At 38.8% G+C, this 19,524-nt stretch overlaps 1 protein-coding gene across 2 annotated transcripts; it reads left to right on the forward strand.

Moving 5' to 3' along the window:
• Nucleotides 1-1,081: 1,081 nt before the first annotated feature.
• CFAP36 (cilia and flagella associated protein 36) lies at nucleotides 1,082-18,957 on the forward strand. Of its 2 annotated transcripts, none has more exons than XM_083832389.1 (10): nucleotides 1,082-1,571; nucleotides 5,490-5,554; nucleotides 6,506-6,607; nucleotides 7,554-7,668; nucleotides 8,666-8,753; nucleotides 9,742-9,793; nucleotides 12,047-12,167; nucleotides 16,015-16,178; nucleotides 16,560-16,709; nucleotides 18,394-18,957. In XM_083832389.1, the coding sequence occupies exons 1-10, from the start codon at nucleotides 1,400-1,402 to the stop codon at nucleotides 18,478-18,480; spliced, it is 1,116 nt and encodes a 371-aa protein (XP_083688515.1). In that variant the 5' UTR covers nucleotides 1,082-1,399; the 3' UTR covers nucleotides 18,481-18,957. The 2 variants fall into 2 exon arrangements, with proteins under 2 accessions (XP_083688515.1, XP_083688516.1); XM_083832390.1 differs by having other exon boundaries at nucleotides 1,086-1,517.
• The last annotated feature ends 567 nt before the right edge of the window (nucleotides 18,958-19,524 follow it).

Raw genomic sequence — 19,524 nt, forward strand, 5'->3', positions numbered from 1 at the left:
CTGGTGCCCAGGTGGGTGGTGAGAAGGGCGGATGAGGACTGCAGGGGTGCCACGAGCAGTGAGGGGATGCTGTGACGTCCTCCCGGTTACCTGACACTTCTGACATCTGTGCAGCCAGCTGGAAGGGATGCCTTAGCCATTGCCTTGAGGGGAATGCTAAGGAAAGGGATTATGGTGGTGGGGAGACTTCAGGTGCAAAATGCTGCTCACAAAGCAACTTAATTTCTAAAGCCGTTAATTGTTCAGCATTGCAAGACCTGGAAAGGGCTTTAGAAAAAACACAAGAGATTGTAAAAAAAATAACCAAGATAGAAACATTGTTTTCTGCCTGTGTAAGTAGAGCTCACATAATCTGAGGTAACATCCTCTACAGTCATTCATAGTGGAATGCATATGCAAGAGATGAATAAACTTGACAGTCGTGTAAGCCTGCATTAGTAATTAAATTATGTCAACAATCAAATCTGAAGTAGCTGTTCCACAGTAGGCAAGTAACATCTTTATACTACAGGTGGTCTCAGGCCACAAAAGGTTTAGAAAGAAATGGAAGCACTGGTGGAGTAAGGGGAATTAAAGTGATATGCAAAAGGAAAAATTAAAGCTTTCCAGTGTAGTGTCCTATTAAAATAATGAAATAAAGCACACCTTATCAGGTATGTCTCCATAGTGACGACAGCATGGAATTGGTATCTGTCTTTGAGATGAAAATAAGGTAGTGTACATGCAGCATGTAGGTACATGCTTTACATAGGTAAAATCTCATTAATGCCTACAAGAGATATCGTTAAGCAAAAATAGAGCCCAAGGTAACTGGAATAACGACAATACTTGTTCCTCACTTTGATAAAAAACAGCTATCAAACAAAAAATAACATAAATACATTTAAGATTTATTTATTTTTTTTAATATGCTTACCAGTGACACGCAAGAGGTAAAGGAAGCAGCTACCCAACATTAGGAGGGGAATAAATTTCAGCATTAAGAAAACTTGTCAGCCTTTCAGCCGTGGCACAGGTGAGGACAATGACAGAACTTACATTAATTTTGGCGTAGAAAAGGAACGTGCCCTAGAACACCAGCGCTAAGAAAGAATACCCAAGCCGCTGAGTTTTAATGTAAACCTTCTTACACAGCGCTTCGTACACGATTTCCTAATTCCTGCGCCGTGGGGCGTCTACCGAGGCTCGGAGGTGCGCCGAGGCCGGCCCGTTCCCGCTGGCAGCCCCCGGCCTGTCCCGGGGCCCCGGCTGGGCAGCAGCCCCTCTGCGGGCACGGGCACGGGCACGGCCCCGGCCCTCGCAGGGCCCCGCCGCCCCCCCAGGCCGCCGCCCGCAGCCTCGGCTCCTCCCTCGGCGGCCGCAGCGGCGGGGGGGTGCACGGGGCTGGGCTGGGCTGGCCATGGCGGCGGAGGAGGAGGAGGGCGAGGTGGACTGGGTGGTGGACACCATCGCCGGCTTCCTGCGGGGGCCCGCCTGGGCCGTGCCCGTCCTGGAGTTCATGGAGCAGAAATGCGAGGGTGAGCGGCGGGGCGGCGGCTCGGAGGGGATGCCGGCCCCGGCAAGGGGCCGAGGTAGGCGGCAGCTGCCCGGGAGCACGGGGAGGACCACGGGGCCTGGCTCTGAGGAGAGAAGGGGGAGGGGAGAGAGGGGGGGGCATCCCTTAAATGTACGGCATGTAAGGCTGAGCCCCGGGAAGGCCCGTTCTTAAACTGCTGTCTTACTGGCCTAACCGTTCTTAAACAAGGCGTATTTTACCTTAAGAGGGAGGCATTTTTAAGCGAAAAGGCGATAGGAAGAAAAAAAAAAATCTTTCTAGTTGCTTTAAGTGACCAGAAATTGAGCAAGTTGTTAATAGCCTCGATGAAGACAGCTCGGTTAACAGTACATGTTGTTTAATCACTATTATGTGATTTTTCCCCTCCAAGTTATACTGTAATGCTGTGTCCAAAACCTAAACATTTTGAGTGAAATTAAGAGGGCTGGACATGTCCTGAAATCATCGCTTTTTTTTTTTTCCAATGGAAATTTCAGTTGAATAAGAAATTTCAGTGTGTGCGTGGAAAATCCTTAGTGATGATGAAGATATGCTGTAGAACAAAAAACTTGCACCAGTCATCTCTCCTGAATTATTTGAAGTGAAATAAAAGTGAAATTTTATTTGAGGAGATTGATTTCTGACCTTGTCAGTAGTTTTAACTTTAAAATACTGAAGTATGACACAGAGGCTTTCAAATACATTTTCTTTCAAGGGAGTTCCTAACACTAAGCTCACAGTACAGACAGTTCTTACCATTCTTGTGCTCTACCTGCTCGCATTTCTCTTTTCTCCCATCCATCTGCAATGGTCGGCCTCTGTGGGGCAGCCCAGGTCCATTGCTGTGCTCTTGCTGCTGAGGTCTGTTACGAATTTGTACTTCATGTTCAGAGTGAAACAAATGCGCCTCTCATTCAGATCACAGCTTTCAAGCAAGGTTCTTCTCACTGACCCTGAATTGTTCCCACCCTTTCCAATCTTTGTTTGAGGCAAGATCGCTGTGACTACTCACACCTTTCCTGTTACACTGTTAAACAAGACAGACAAGACAGGTAAAGTTACTACTCTGCAGCTAGGAAGCGAGAGGGAAACCTAGGCTAGGAGTTCTGTCAGAGGAAGTCTGCCCAAACTTTTTGTCCTTCGAGCACTTTGATCGCCATGGAAATAGGCTGCGTAGGGCTGCCTCTCTCTCGTTTTAGGAATCAGGGGAGCTCATTATCCCTCTCTGAAGCAATGATCTCTCCTTAGAAGGTTGAGTGGAATTTACTGGCAGTAAGAAGATTTATGGAACCTCTGTAAATTTCCACGTAGTGTGAGGCAGGCTTATATAATGGCCTCCTGCCAGTTTGTTTCTGTGTGAGAAATTAGAGCAGCAAAGTAGAGACTTCACTTATTGCATGTGGTCTTCCAAGGTATTTGTGCTACAGAGTTTTGTTGGACAACTCTCAGCAGCTATTGAAAAAAAAGAAAAGGCTAAAGAAGTGTTGCTGCAATGTTAGGGTTGCTAAGCAGCACATTTAAAGAAATCTGAAATTTTTGTTGCAGTTATCTGTGCTGTTTGCTTTTCCTTTCAATAAATGTGCTGTGCTATTTCCATTGCTGTTCCTGAGGTGTTTTGTCACGACAGAATTAATTCTCAAAACATTTAAAGCCTTTGGACAGAACAAGCAAATTAAGATAATTTTGATTAACTGACAGTAATTTCTGATTCCTTAAAACTAGAGTTTGAGTTTCGGTAATAGGTATGTAAGGCACTGATTTTGGAGCTGTAGGCAGGAGTTAAGCTACAAGAGTCCTCATACTTCAGCTTATAAATGATCCTACTGTTTTTGTATCTGTTGATATTTTCTCTCTTTGTGTCTCTCCCTCTTTCTGTGGACTTGACTAATTTCGTGTAGCTTCATATATTCCTTATATGTGGCTGCGAAATGAAAACTGTGGGTATGCCTTAAAGGGAGGGGTCTCTGGTTTTATTCAAGTATTCTAAGATATAAATTGAAATATTGCTTTGTAGACAGATGAGCTTGACAACAGTTTTGACCACTGAAGGGTAAAGACAGAGTACAAAAGGAACGAGCAGATATCGTTGCCTGTGACTGCCGTACCCCATGGGACAGCCTCCTCGCCAGTCGCTTGGTGGTGGGACTGGGGGTAGAAGCAGAACAGCCCTCCTGGGGTTGCTTACTGTCTCTTGTTTGTAGGTTCAGAGTAGTCACTGGCTCAAACTTGACTTAATTTTCATCCTGTTTGAGGGGTCCTAGCAACGGTTTTCAACTTTAACAGGAAAATGATGAGTTCGACTCTAAGGATATCGGGGTCCCCTGGCTTATTGTGAAGCAGTGGGTTCTTCAGGTCTTTGTTCTGTTGGGTGACCAAAGACTGAGCCAAAACCTGAAGGAAAAACAATCACTATGTGATTTAGGAGTCCTAATGTGAGAAAATCCAGTATCCCCATTCAAATACAGAACTCCTTAATGCCACTTAAATCAGAGGCGATGCTGACTGCAGCTTGCTTTGTTTGGCATTTAGCTTCACTCTTTTTGTTCAGACCCTGAGAACAGAGAGCAGTTTGTGCAAGCTTTCCACTCTGCTTTCCGTGTCATCCTGAAGCTGTGCGAGGAGGAGGAGGAAGGACTTGGAGGCAATCCCATTGACATGGGCAGGAACAGTGAGATCCCTTTGTCAGCCCTCTTTGGGGGCTCCGGGAGGGTCAGAGCAGGAGGAAGTAGAAGGGAACAGTCACCAAGACGAAGGTTGGGGCCTGCAAGAGCTATACCAGAGGTCCCCCAGAGGGAAGGAGATGTAGAAAACAATAGGGGCAGTTAAGTAGCTTCACCCTCTTGGATTTAGTAATATCATGGCCACCACAGAAGCTGATTATTTTTTTTTTCATTTAAGATTTATAGTACTTTTTTGTGGAACAAGCATTTTCTACCATTTGAATGTATTACTATATACTTTTAAAGTCTTTAAAAAAAATCCTTTCATTAGAAAAAGCTTTCCCTTATGCAGAAAAGACAGAAAAGCAAATGTTGCGTTTTCAAATTATGTCACTTAAAAAGAAAGTTTCCCTTGGTTACTTAGAGGGCCTGAATTGTTTGATGGGATTTCTATACTTGCATTGCTGTTGGTTGTTACAAATTGATGCAGGTGTTTTTTGTTATAGGAACAGCCATCTTGCATCACATCAAGGTTCAGAGACGTTGCCTCAGCATTGTCACAGCAGGAAAATGCTTTCTAAAAGGCCACTCTGAAGCCATGTGACCGTTGGACTAATTCCATGCACATGAACACCATCTCCATCGGAGATGTCATATATGAAAAAAAATCACACCCACTGACCAATTTGTTAGGCAGAACTCCCATTCTTCAAATGACTTCAAAGCATGCAAATGAGAAGGGACTTGTCCAACATACGGTGGCTAATCTTGACGGGTATTGAGGATGTCTTACTTCTAAGCCTCTGCTTTAATTGCTAGGTTTTACATTACCTCTGCTCATTGCTGACGTGATAAAAATGTAAATGTTTCCAAAAAACCCTAGGTTTCCACGCAGCCTTCATTTAAACGTATGTAGAGAAAGACATCCTGATTCATGTGTTATTTGCCATATTAGAACAACATTATCCAAGTTCACAGGGTAGTTCTTATATTAAATCTTACTTTTTAATGTACCTGTCTGCTGAATCCTCAGCTTGCTTAGAAATTTGCTTCTATTATGAAGATGTGTTTTTCTGATATTAAATTGCAAAAGTTAATTACAATAAGTTAACAAAAGTACATGGTTAGCCTGAATGTGTGGAAAAAAATATTATTGATCATGTCCCAGATTGTCCCATGATTGAATGTATTAACTTGTAAAGGTCTCTTAGAGAAAGAAAGTGAAAAATGAAATATATGCCACAAATTAATGTGCTAATACTTAAAACACTAACTCAAAAATGTTTGTTTTTAAGTTTTTGATGATGAAGAAGAAAGCAAGTTGACTTATACAGAAATTTATCAGGAGTACCAAGCTTTGGTAAGCATTATTCACTATTTGTGGTAGATTTCTAAGAAATAATTTACAATGTTGCAGTTGGAAATTTATCTAAATACTACTTTATTATCTTTGTTATTTAGAATTTTCTACTGTTGCTTGCCATAAATGTTTAGATATTCTTGAGCCATAGCTGTCATACGTGTTTTTATGCTTAAACACCGGATACGCAGAAAAGAAAATTCATCCGTCTTACGCAGTTACTTATTTTTCATTAACATCAGTATATCATATCATATCTAGATAAAATATATCAGTATTATCAGATAAAATATATCAGTATATCATATCTAGATAAAATACTGTATTCATAAGCTAGATAGTCTTTATATTTTCTGGCAAGTTAAAATGAGAAATAGCACAATGTCAGAAAACGTGTAACTTGCATTTTGTTCGCTAATGAGTCTGGTAAATCTTTTGAGTTGTTTCAAATATTGTTTCCAAAAAACTGCAGAATATTTTTGAAGTGTGCTTGGAAAACCTATAGATCAATGCACACAGTTTTCTAAAATATTTCCTCGTAACAAAGCTTGGTCATATTTGGTGTTGAAAGTAGCACTTGAATGAATACAGGCCAACATTCATTTTTGCTGTGACCCTGAAAACTATTGTGCATGCAGACTGGAAACAATAAAAAAAATTATTTACAAAGGAAAAAGTGATGAGGAATACTAGCCAAGAGTCTGGGGAAAAAACGTAGAGAGGTGAGATTCCTGGAAATTGCAGAGGCTAAAATAAGTAGTAACTGAATTCAGCAACAAAAATACCAGTTAATTTAAAACAGGTTATCAAAGCAAATCAATCCCTAAGTATTGCATCGATTTTCCTGTGAATTTAAAAAGTACAATGGCAGCAGAAAAGAAAGTACAATTACAAAAAAAAAGTTTATTAGGGAAAAGTCTCTTAGAAAGTAAGACTTGTATTTTCTTATAGGTTGAAAAATTATTAGAAGGTTATCTTAAAGAAGTTGGCATTACTGAAGAGAAATTTCAAGAAGCTTTTTCATCTCCTCTTGCAAAGACACATACTTCACAGGTATATTTTCCTTTGTTACAGAATGTATAGATGTAATTTTTAGTTTTGTATTTTAACTAATGTAGCAGGGCAGAGATGTTTAAAAAGTTTCTCTTTGTGTGTTAAAGCTTGAATTTTCTAAAATCTAATCATAGAATCATTAAGGTTGGAAAAGACCTCCAAGATCATCTGGTCCAACCATCAACATATCTATTTATGTTATGAACTTTGATCAGCAAAATGTGCATCTTTAAAATAAAAACAGATACTTGTGTGGGGTTGGAAACCTTTTGAGATTTCTTCCATGCTTTGTATTTTTTAAATCAAACACTAAAACTTAAAGGTATGTCTGACACCTTTATTTGCATGTTTATCAGCTTCACATTAGTCTTCAGTTCGTTTGCAGTAGTAGACAAATTTGAAGATTAAAAAAAGATATATTCTGTAAAGGTAAAGATGTTTTCCTCTGATTTTGTAAAGGCAAAAATTGGCCTTGAGGAGAAAAGGCATGATTCTGCAGTACTTGCTCAAAGATATCTTTCAGAATTGTCTCAGGTATATGAGGCAGAGAAGTAGGAGCTTCTGCTGCCTGTGTAAATTGTGCTTTGTTGACATATCTCCTCCTTGATGTGCAACAAGATTCTTCAGAGCACACATTCCTCACACAAGCTTACAGATTTGTTCAGGAAGTCAAACAAATTGTAGTTGTAAACTTACGCTGGGAAACCCTCCAGGTCTTGTGATAATATTCTTGTAGCCATGATGATCTAAGGACATAAACCCTCAAATTCTTTTCTAGCCTATTAGCTCAACTTGTATAGCTGGTAAAAGTAGTCAGATAGGAGAAGGAAATATAGTTATTAAAAACATGCTCCACAGAATTTAAATCTTAACATCATTTCAAGCAAACTGGGATGGTTATGATTTCTGTAGTTTAATTAGTTTGTGCAAATCTTCCCTCCCACAGGCAATTTTGCAAACAGTGCTGGCAGCAGAAGATTTCAGACTATTTAAAAAAATGATGGTACAAAAAAATATTGAAATGCAATTGCAAGCCATTAGAATAATGAAAGAAAGAAATGGTAAGAAGTGGTAAATACGGGGTTTCACTTCTCTTCATCTTTGTAGTTTGTGCTTGTTTTCTTTTTTTAAAGACTATGTACTCCCATTCATAAATGAGTATAGAATACTGGTCCAGCCCAAGTTAAGGGAGAACACTCTGTTGATTTTGCTGGGACGAGGATTTCAAAATTTACTTCTTGACTTGTAATCTCAGACACAGCTATCTATTTTCCTTTCTAAAATAACAGTGTCAGCTCTATAGAGTTTCCTGTGAAATTTGATTTTTTCTGTTAGCGATTCTTGTTGATAATTGCGCATTAATTGTATCTTTTCATTAACAATGATAATACTTATAATTGAATTAAGCTATTTGCAGAGCAGCAGTGGCATATTCTCTGCCATGCCTACCTTGCAGTTCACACTGTACATTTTTACTTGAAAAATCTATATACAAAGCAGAAGTTAGGGCCTTCATCATTCTCACAGTTAAATTATTTTCGCTTCTTTAAAGGCACTTATCCCTCACTCTACTGCTCTGTTGATGTTTCTGAAAGGATTTTCATCTACTCACTCTTTTCTTCTGTCTTCAATTTTACTATTTAGTTTTGTCTTCCTACTGCATATGTTTTGTTTTTCCAGAGATTATTTTTTTAAATGTCAAGTTTGATACAACACCTACATTTGAAAATGGTTTAGTAAGCAATGGTTGATTTGCAGTCTATAGGAAATACCATGTAACAGCCAATGCAGAGTATGGTTTATGCTTTACTTATGGTTAGATATCAAAACTTTTTTGTGTTTCAGAAAGCTTTGCCTTTTTGCTACTAGCAACTTGATGCTGAGGATCTAGAATCTTTTTGTAAACAGCTTATAGCAAGGAAGAATTAGATGTATCTTTTCTTTCCTCTGCCAAAAAAAAAAAAGGTTTCTTTCACGTCTTTGGTTAAGACTGATGCCAAATAGAGCACAAAACAACTTTCCTTGGAGTAATGCATACATCTTATTTTATTTTGGTAGGTGTATTGCCTGACTGTTTGACTGAGGGTTCTGATGTATTCAGTGAAATTGAACAAGAAGAAATGAAAATACTCAGGGAGGTTCTAAGGTAAAAAAAAAAAAAAAAAACAAAAGAATCAATCCTACTTTCCACCATATTTTAGAATAAAAGTATATGGGACCTAATTCTTCCAACCTTTTCCAGGAACCTACCTTCAGCTTCCAGATTACATGAATGTTTTTGTCAAAATCCTATCTGAGAGGAAAAACAAATGGTACCTGACAGTGAGTGTGATCAGGGATATTTAAAAACATAAGGATTACCACCCTGCCATAATGAACTGTCTTGGTGATGCATGGAATGATATGCAACTCTAAAAGTCTGCAAATCCTGAGTTAGAACTGTATCCAATGACTCCGGACAGTGGGAGCAACACTAACTATAAACCGTTCTGGGAACATCCTAAACACAGGTCTAGAGAGACAGGATCAACACTGTAGGTCTTCTTAAAGCGGCTTTATTACTCCTTAGCACTGCAAGAATTACATGCTCTGTTCCATATCCATTAAAGCCTTGGAAGGGCAAATTCTGCCTTTGCAGTAGTTCTTACTCCTTTCTAAAGCTTCCTCCTTAGTTGTCTTCAATGTCTCTTGCTGTGATCTAAGATGAGGACCAATACAACTTCTACAGATTCTCTTCCACTCCCAGTTCTCACACACACACAATTATAAACAAATAATAGCAGATTAACCCATTCCCCATATATTAAATGATGATATTTTTCCTCCGTGTTCTGGAAATACTTCCCTTCCTTTAGCAAATGAAACAAGGGATGGATAGATAAGCCTTGGAAATTTATACACAATTATTTTTGCACAGGGAAGGACAGACTGAGGACTGAGATCTGTGTGTTTATCATAATTCTTTCAAGAGCACATTTTCATTTAAGTCATGAAAGTATTTTGGACGCTTTAATAAATTCACATTGTCCTGCAATTGTTCTGATATTCCTCAAGTATTTAAGCAGTGCTAAATTTACACAGAAGTCATTAATACTTAAGAATTCTTGTGTATTTACTTGCGTTTTATGTTACAGAAAATCTAAGGAAGAATATGACATGGAGCAAGAAAGGAAAAGGACTGAGGAAGTGAGTATCCTATCTTTCTAGGTGGTTTATGCTGATGATTAAGAAATACTGTTATATTCTTGTCCCAGGCATTAACTGTGTAACTGTAAGGCAGTATGTACCACCCTCAGCAAATAAAAGCTATCAGGAAGGTCTTTATGAAAGGTCTGTTCTGTTGTTTACATTTTTCTTGATGGTATCATTGATGTTAGTGCTATATATAATACAACTAACCATCAGTCATTTGGTGCAGCTCATAAGCATATTTGCTCCTCAGCATCTGAACTCCAAGATTCTGGCAACGGATATCAGCCTTTCAGATTTAGAGAACATCTGAATTACCAATATTGTCAAGATCAAAGACATTTCAAAGTGTAAGCTTCTTAGTGACTACAGCATTCATAATCCTTCAGGATTTTTAAGGATCACCTCATAGACAGTATAGTTATTCATTAAGTCAGTACAGTGCTGCCAGAACATAATTGCCAGGAACTAGAAATCCCCTTCAAGTTAGGCCATCACCCAGTCTCTACCAGAGTAAACCACGCAGAAAGGTACTGCATGTAAGTGGGGACTGGTTAAAGTGCCCGTTGTTAAGCAACTGAGAAGCAAGTTGAAATCTGAGCAAGGTTGCTGTGAGGAAGCAGCAATAACTACAGTAGCCATAGTTTTTACAGTGGAAATGTGGCAATAAAGCTTCCCTTCACCAGGAAAACAAACAAAAATAGGATTGTAGTCTGTTTCAAAAGGGAGCAGAACTGCTTTTCTGTTTCTGTCATTAGGAAATTGAGTCTAGTAAGTTTGAAAAGGGAGAGAACTGTCTGTTTCTTCAGCCTGAACTTACACAGGAAGCTAGCTGGAGATCAAATGTTGGTTGAGTCACCATCCCTGGAGGTCTTTAAAAGACGTTTAGATGTAGAGCTTAGTGATATGGTTTAGTGGAGGGCTTGTTAGTGTTAGGTCAGAGGTTGGACTCGGTGATCTTGGAGGTCTCTTCCAACCTAGATGATTCTGTGATACTACAGACGTCTGCATTTTATTTCAAATCCACTCCTGAATTCAAACCCATAATAGGTGCAGATGATAGTTATGCCACTGTAATTCCACCAAATTAACCTCTCCCACTGTCTGGCACTTCAGAAAAGTGGTGACAAAACTCTTTTTCCCATTTACATGTTTCCATGATACATTCCAGAAAATGAGTCACCCATTTCTTACTAAACAACCTGGAAACTCAAGCCTTGGCTCATTTTAAGAATTTATGTTCTGTGTAGATACAGACTTTAAGACATACTCCCAATTAGTTTGGCAGGCAGAATAATAGATAATTATTCGAAGATGCGACTGCGTATTTCATAAAGATAAAACTACTTCAGCATTATTTGCCCAGAGGTGGAATTTTTAATCTTTCTTTTTGTACAAAGAAAACTAGCAAAGAGCACATGGAGAATGCTATTTAAATTTACCGTAGCGCGATTGATCCCTTCAGGATGCCTTCTGCCACTCCTGTTCAGTTACAGGACCAGACCTTAAGAGTTTAATAATGCAAAACTTACTTGGTAGGTGTTGGCAGGAAATCTGGCTGCAGAAGTAATATGAATTCACTCGGTACATCAGTTCACCTGGACAGAAGAGATGGAGGGTTCCAGCAGGAATTAGAGGGTTGATGAACAGCATAGACATTTTCTGAGTAAATCCCAGCTGGCTTTACTGCTTTCAGAGGTGGATTGTGTTGTCAAGATTTCTCACTCAAGTGTGGAAGTAAAACAGTAGTGTCAGAAATTATCCAAGCCCGTTGTTTCCATTCAGCTGATTATTTCCGTTTCTGTGGTAACCTCAGTGTATGCTCCTACTTCTCTTTCTAGCTGCTGTATTTTTATGGTTGGTGGAGGTTTGTTTGAAAGTCACATGAAAGTGTGGAAAAAAAAAACACCCTACATTATCTCTTTGTAGATGGGAAATAAACTATTTTTCTAAAAATAAAAGTCAAAAAAATCTAATATTCTTAATTTTGATTGTTGATAAGAGAATGTTGTGAACTGAAATTAAAAATACTGATTTATGACTATAAGCCAGTATGAATCCTACTATCAATAAAGCAAAATAAGTATGCTTTGTTCACTTTGACAATGCAATACATGGTATAAACAACACAATTTTAACTAGAAGTTGTTTGAGGAGGTTTTCTTTGAGTTGATAGTTTAATGCCTGAAATGAAGTGCTAGGAAGTGTAATGCTTGGTTTTGTTTGTTTGTTTGTTTTTTTAAATTTAAGGCACATACCTTTAAATCACCAGATGTGACCAGTTTTCCAGGAGATTCAAGAGAAACTGTAAGAGTTAAGGAGTCTACTGAGGGAGCTGATGTTTCTGAAGAAACTCCAAAAATTTCATTAGGTAATTTTTTGGGAAAGCTCAATACTGAGTATGCAATATTTACGTATACACAGGCAATCTTCAAAAACAGGTGGTGTACTCCCAGTGGAATCTACTCTCTTAAGGGTTAGTGAAAAACGTGTAGCTTTATAGTCTAAGGTCACTTCAAAGAATATAGTTCCGACTTTGCGATATATTTTGCACATTTTTGTTTTCTTCCTGCATCTAGTACTTGTCTTTGTATACATTCACACTAAGTTTTCATATCACAGACACTTGAGCTGGATACTTTTAGCCTTGGTAGTACCTGTGGGCCATACTTGCTCTCTCCATGTTATGGCTGTTAACACATGAAGTGGTTGTAGGACCCTCGATTCTTTAAAACTGAATTAGTGTCTTTCACATTAGGAAATTTAAAAGAAAAAAGCGTTACCTTCAAAATAACCTTTTTTCCTTTTTATCTTTTCTGTGCTTCTTGTGAGGTTTCATTACATTTATTCAAACTCTTCTTCTCTGCTTTCCACCCTTGGAAATATGCAGAAGGCCTGCCGGTATACTTGCATTCTTCTCACAGCTTGCTTTTAATCCTCTTACTTTTGCATAGCTGTGCCACCTTGCAATGGCACCATTAAATTATGTCTGTCTGCAGGACATAATCCTGTGCTTGAGAGACAGGGTATCTTAGAGCCTGGGAGTCAAGACTTCTCTGCAGTAAGCGCAGCTCTTCATTGCTGTCCACGTGCCTGTTCAGCTGATGCTGAGCATTCCCATGCTCCTTAAAAGCCAAAGAAGAGGGAGGTCTACAAACAGCTCTTTGAAAATCTTCTTCAGCCTCGTAGAACTGGAACTGTGGGACAACACGCCTGTCCAAATAAGCTAGTAAGAAAGTTTGCCACAATTTATCCTCCACTGCAACTGTGAAAAAGTGGTTTTAGGTAGTGAAGGCAAAAATCAAGAACACTCACTGTGAATCTTCTCACAGACCCTTTTCGCAACCAGAACTGAGGACTGGCCACCAGACCAGTCTGTTAATACCTACCTCCAAAACATGGGTTTCCAACTAAAGCACCATCGTGGATAACGGGATCATATCCTCTGCTTGAATCTCTTCCCCTTGGTACCAGATACAACTCCAGGAGAGGACACAGCAGCAACTTTAACAGTTTGTGCCTCTCCGCCCTTCTCACTGTGGTTAGTCCCTGACCCTCACTGCCCTCCAGATCTTCTCAGCTCCTGGCTCTGTGTTCTCACTTGCAGGGTCTTGTTACTGCAGAACAGAGCAGCTTGCCATTCTTGACCTGAGTATGAGGAAGAATCCCATACCTAGGGAGTACTGGCTGCCTTGGTAATATGGCCTCTTGCGTGAACCAGTCTTCATAGTCAGGAAGGACTCCCCCAACCCCTTTTTGTCAGGCATATGTTTCTTTTACTTCAGCTACACAGCTTTTTCATTAGCTTTTGCTATTTCCCTATCACCTTGAGACCCACGATTTCAGTTCGTGAACCCCTTACAGTTTTCCACTGCATAATAAATTTGAAGCTAATGGCAGCTGCCTTAATTTTCCTAATTTCACTTTGTTGAGCCCCTTATGAGTAGTTTACGTATTGCAAAACCATTCCTCCCATATACTGACCATCCAACACTTTGCACTACGAGGTGCTAAGAAAGGTGAGTTTCATAGTAAAGGTCACACGCAACACCTCAGAGTGCAGTGGCCTTTCCAACATTCCTGAAGAGCATTTCCCTTTCTGGATGCCTACAGTTGTGTTTGCACCAAGCAGCATGTGTCATGCAGATACGGAAGAATGCAGCATTGGCTACAGTGGTCTTCTGTGCTTGTATTTTCAGAAGACTCTGAAGTAATTGACCACATCAAACAAATGCTGCTTAGTCACCCACAATATGAACGTACATATAGACAAGTTCTCAAAGGAGAAAAGAGGTTACGTACCAGTAACTGTCATTCTTTGAAATGTGTTGTCTATTTGTACGTTTGCTATCCATCCTCCTTCCCTTGTCTTCTCAGTATCTTTCCAGCTTTGTGGGTTAAGTGAAACTGAGGGTCTTATGATCACATCCTACAGGCACTGCTAGGACATAAGCATCTCCAGCTTGAGTGTTTGCAATATGGACAGCAACAGTGTAAATGTACATACACACAACACATTTCAAAGAACTACTTTCTGGTAAGTAGCTTTCCTTACTCGTAATGTTGGTTCTGGGGTAGATGTTCGGCATACAGTGTGTGTTTTTTGGATTTTTTTACCCCTGCTTTTTAAGGAGAACAGTCCTGGCATGAGGATTTTTCTTAGCTCTTATAGTTAACTCTCATAGTACGTGCCTCTGAGGACTTTTATTCATCACAACAAGACGTTATTTGGAGCATCTAGACTTCTAGTAGTCATATTTCAGTGAAATGGAAATTCTTCAACTTGACCTTTATTTTACATTTCTGTCCTAGTCTGTTTTCCATACTTGAAAGAACATTTCCTCTTCTTTCCCCCCTACCTTTTCACAGTTAAACATAACTTGTAATTTTCTATACTAAAGAAAGTAGCAACATTGAAGAGCTAAACATACATTATGTGTGCTAACTTTAAAAAAAAAACACACACACAAAAAAAACCAACAAAAAACAACAAACCTCCAACAACAATTCAGTGTTCACTATGCAGTACCTTCAGTGGAGCTAGCCTTTGCTGTCTGTTACTGTGGTCTGGTAGAGGCCATGGAAACTGCTTGTACTCGTAATACAAGTTATTTCTCAATATTACTGAAAAAATCCATAGTGCAGCGCTTAGAATTATAATTACCTACATTCAGTTACACATCTCTATTCAGATATCATGGAGAGACTCAAACTGACTGAACATACTAGAAATCATATTGCACTATTTGTGTTTTTGCATCTATACTTTCAGGCTGCTTCAAACACTCCATAGCCTCCTCACTTTTAATAAAAATACAGTAGAAGCAGCAGCTTACCTTACTCAGGAATAGTTGTAGGTCAAGTCAGGAGAAGTATTTGTAAAGTACTGAAAACACCCTGCTTTACAGTCCAGTGACTGGAAGGACTTTGACTCCAACCTTAGAAATCATCATGCTGTCCATCTTAGACACACAGTGGAGTTCTGTGGAATTGCAAGGCAAAACTGTCCTTGGTACCTGTAGATACGAAAAACACAGCTGGAATCAGTGCAGGATTTAATAGCATTCATCTTCTCCCCTGGCACCCACCGACCAGCCCATCTGGGGCTCTGGGTGCTGCCAGGGTCAGAAATCAAGCACGTTCCCATTATATTCTCATGCAGAGACAAGATTGGATTTGAAAATGAGATACTGAGCTGTATACTCTGAATAGGTAATCTTCCAGTTCTGGTGCCAGTGTAATGCTTTGCTCCTCTTGAGATTCACTTACTCCCCTCTCCCTTACAAGTTCACTTTAGTATGGTATTTTCCGATTCCTTCTGCTGAAGCTGAAAGCTAGAAGAATACGCTTGTATTTGGAGTTGGCTAACGTGCACCTCATAGGCTGCTGATTACTGGCTCTGCACAGTACTAACACAAAGTGGAAGTACAGTCTTGATATAAACTGTCCATTGAATATGAAATTACATTCCAAGTACTTAACACTAATTCATAATTATTTGCGATAGAAGTACTAGAGGTACTCACTTTAATGTAAAGCATTATTTTTTTTATGGTGCAATTCAATACTTAATATACTTTTTGAAGGTAAGTTTATGATTAAAAATCGTGTTTCTCATCTTCTTAAGTTTCCCATTTCATCAGATGAGATATCTAGATATTGGAAGAAACACTTTTTTATTTTATACATTTTTTTTCCCATGTAAAATTGCTGTTTAGAGGAATCCTGGAAATCTGCAAGGGAAGACCTAAAACCAGTACGCCCATTACAGAAAGGAACAGAAAGCTTACCTCAGCCAACCAAAGGCAAAGAAGATATTAAGAAGAGAACAGCTGAAAAGCGTTCAGAAAATGCAGCACAAAAAGCCAGGATAGAAGGACTTGTAAGTTTAAGACAAGCAACACCACCTTCCACCCCCCACAAATGTAAACTAGAATGAGAGAACACAGTATTACATTTATATTCTCTATTATTGTAGTTTATTTTTAACCAGCATGCAAGCACTGTTGTATGGTATTCAGCAATTTAGTTTTCATAAAGTTCAGATCACCGTTCCTGTGTTAGACTAGAATTCTAAGAATTTAGCATTCAGCCTTTACCCTTGTGATGATTTCTTAGAACACCGCTGTGGCTTGAAATTTCAGCTTGGCTTTTGAAAAGAAACTAGTAATTTTAGAGGCAAGATGGTGTAAATTCTTTTATTTCACAAATACATAATATATATACCAAAAATTAATTTCAAAACGTATTTCAAAAAATCCAGAATTTATCAGAAGAGCAGCAGCTGAGGCAACGGGAGGACTACCTCAAGAAAAAGAGAGATATGCTGATGGCTACAAAGAAGGAGTCAAGAAATAATGTGATACCGCCAACAATCACTGACCAGAAAGAAGAGGAATCATCTCCTAAAGAGGTGAAGGATTCAAGTATTTTAATTATTCCAACCACTTCATAACAAATAGACCATTTCAGTGAAGATGTAAATGCTGCTGAATACAGTAGCAACATAAAAGGAACAAGTGGTGGGGGTAGAGACAAAGTATTTTCTAATTACTGCTTTTGCAGAAGCATACAGGCTAAAAGTTTAATGATTGTTAGCATTTTTTCCTTCTGTATTGCCAAATCCTCTTGATTAATTTAAATTTACGAGCCACTACATTGCTGGCTTTCTTCTAACCTGTGACCAAGTGTTTGAACTGAAGAACTGAAAGGCAGCAGCATTTGACTTGCTTCAGTCACAACGCACTTGTTAAGTGTTTCAGTGGATTGTCCTCTCACTGCCAAACCATCTTTCTTCCATTCTGCAGCATTGAATTTCTGAAAAATGACAAGTGTTTCTCACAGCGACTAATCTTAAAACTTTTCTGGACAAATTTGTTGATCGTAAGACTGCTTGTCATTGCCTTTGTATTTATAAGTACAGTGCAAGGAGGTAAAACCTATGATAATAACAGCAAATTCGCAGTGCAAGGAGAAACACCTGTGAAAATAGCAGAAGCTCTTGTGTATCAAATTCTGTTTATACTGAGTTTCCATAGGGCATATTTGAAAAGAAAAAAATTAAAGAGTTTTACGCAAGTCAGCAGAACAACCTGATAAGTGCTCTATCTAATTAGGGGAGAATGTCAGAACCAGGGAGTGTTTCTGAGTTTGACTTCTCTAACATCATAAAGGCCTGTTCTACTTTTTAGTCTTTCGGGCAAATGCAAAATAAAGTATGGCCACATTTAAAAATACATAGGTATTCTAGATCATGCAGGAAGCTTAAACTCAGTTCACTGACAAATAACTTCCTTAGCTGATACATTCCTTAGCTTATGAGAAGTGCTAAAATCACAAAAATCCTTGCATGATGGGGGGTGATAGAGAAGTCTAGTATGGGAACAAGAAGTTAATTATACCAAGAGAAAAATAAACCATAAAACTGGAATCATGCAACAGGCTAAAGCCAATTAGAAGACATCATAAAAAAAAGAAACTTCTACCTTTTGTTAATCATTGTTAGGGGTTAATATGACAGTGCGTTTGCCACAAATGATAGGTGGAAAGAAATGCTTAAAAAACTCACAACATAAATAAGGAAGCTGGTAGAAGACCTTAAAAAAAAAAAAATATAAAAGTCATTGCATCTGCTAAAAAAAATCAGAGGTTTTCTGTTACCTCAGGAATGTCTCAGACTTGCCGTCCATTTTATTACATTCAGAATGTGCCCAAAGTCCTATCGATTGGGGAATTTCTAAAACAACTAAGCAGCACCAGTTGAAGATGAGGTTAGTCCTCTTTCAAAAAGATTGGTACAACAGTGCAGGGGAAAAAGGCAGATTTATGTAAAGAGCCAGTCCTCCACATCCTGGGATCCACTCTCCAAGAAATGGAGTAACTTTGTAAATCATTCTGGGTTGCAAGCAATTTGAAGGACTGGTCTGCAGCATCAGGTTTGGAAGTGAAGTTACTTGGCTGCTCGTTGTTAGAACAAGTTGTGCACCAGCTACCTGCTGTGGCTTAGGGACCTGGTTAGCAGTTAGCATCAAACGTTACAATATGTACCAGAAAGTCAGGCAGTTTATTACTTTTTTTTTTTTCCATTTTGTTTGTAGGAAATTTCAGAAGAGAAGCAAAAGTTACTGCAGAAGAGGAAAGTGCTTGCAGAAAAACTAAAAGAAGAAGTTATTAATAAGCGGTAATGTTAAGAAGCTCATTGCAGATCTCAATAACAATAAGCAACTTTAAAAAAAAATTATAACCAATAATTAAATGGATTTGTTTTCAAATATGTTACATTTAGTTTTATAGACCTTTCAGCCAAGCAACTCTGTACTTTATATAAAATATTTGAAATTACACTCAAAACAGTGAAAACAGATTTTCCAGAATGCTGGAAACTCATTGATTTTTCACTGGCATGTACTCAACAGCGAGGCAGTTTAACATCAGCTCAGCACGCAGATTGTGTGGACTACTGGCCTCAGTCACTTAATAGAGCAAAAGCAAATATTTACATCTGTTAAAATAATACTTAAGAATGTAAACAGTTTTGAATGAGTTATAATTTTTTTTTTTTTTTTAGGATTAGGGAACTTGGTTCTTTTCATTAGAATATTAAAAATAAATTCAATTACGATTTTTTGGCTGCAAAGTATAATAAAATTTAAGTTCACAAAGAAGTGTTGCTATGATCACCTTATTTTTTGAGAAACAGATAACGCAGCTTGAAGTCAGGAGCCAAGACATCCAGATTATATTATGTTACATACTTTTGGAGCAGTTTACCAGTAGCTTTAGTTGCAAAATAAGAACTAGAACCAATAAGAGACCAATTTAGTTCTAAAATCAGAAGTCTTTAAACAAAACAAAAATCATTTACGTTTGTCTTTGAGAGACTTAAAGTTGTGCACATTACAGCCTCTGCTGTGCTTCATTTCATTACATTGTTGACCGTAACAGTAATTCGCATTAGAAGAACAACCCAACTACTTCAAGTTCCATGTAGCTTTTTATTAAAATAGCATTTATAACTGATACATGTTGGCAGATGTTCTTTGCTGTTTCAAAAAGCCTGGTAGGAGGAGGGCCCCAGGCAGAAGAACACAGCTGCCCACCAGCAGGACCACACAGCATGGACCAGGTCAGGTGGGGAAGCAGCTGTGGGTGTGGGACTGGGGGGAGGGGCTACAGCCACAGGTAAGAGCCAGTTAGTGTGCTGCCTGTTGCGTTCTACAGGGATTTAA

Source organism: Anser anser, assembly GCF_964211835.1.
Source record: "Anser anser genome assembly, chromosome: 3".
Classification (NCBI taxonomy): domain Eukaryota; kingdom Metazoa; phylum Chordata; class Aves; order Anseriformes; family Anatidae; genus Anser; species Anser anser.

Coding starts and splice junctions, on each gene's coding strand:
- CFAP36 (XM_083832389.1), top strand. CDS start 1,400: ATGGCGGCGGAGGAGGAGGAGGGCGAGGTGGACTGGGTGGTGGACACC. Junction 1,572..5,489: donor GGCCCCGGCAAGGGGCCGAG/GTAGGCGGCAGC, acceptor TTTGTTTTTAAG/TTTTTGATGATGAAGAAGAA. Junction 12,168..16,014: donor AACTCCAAAAATTTCATTAG/GTAATTTTTTGG, acceptor ATTGCTGTTTAG/AGGAATCCTGGAAATCTGCA.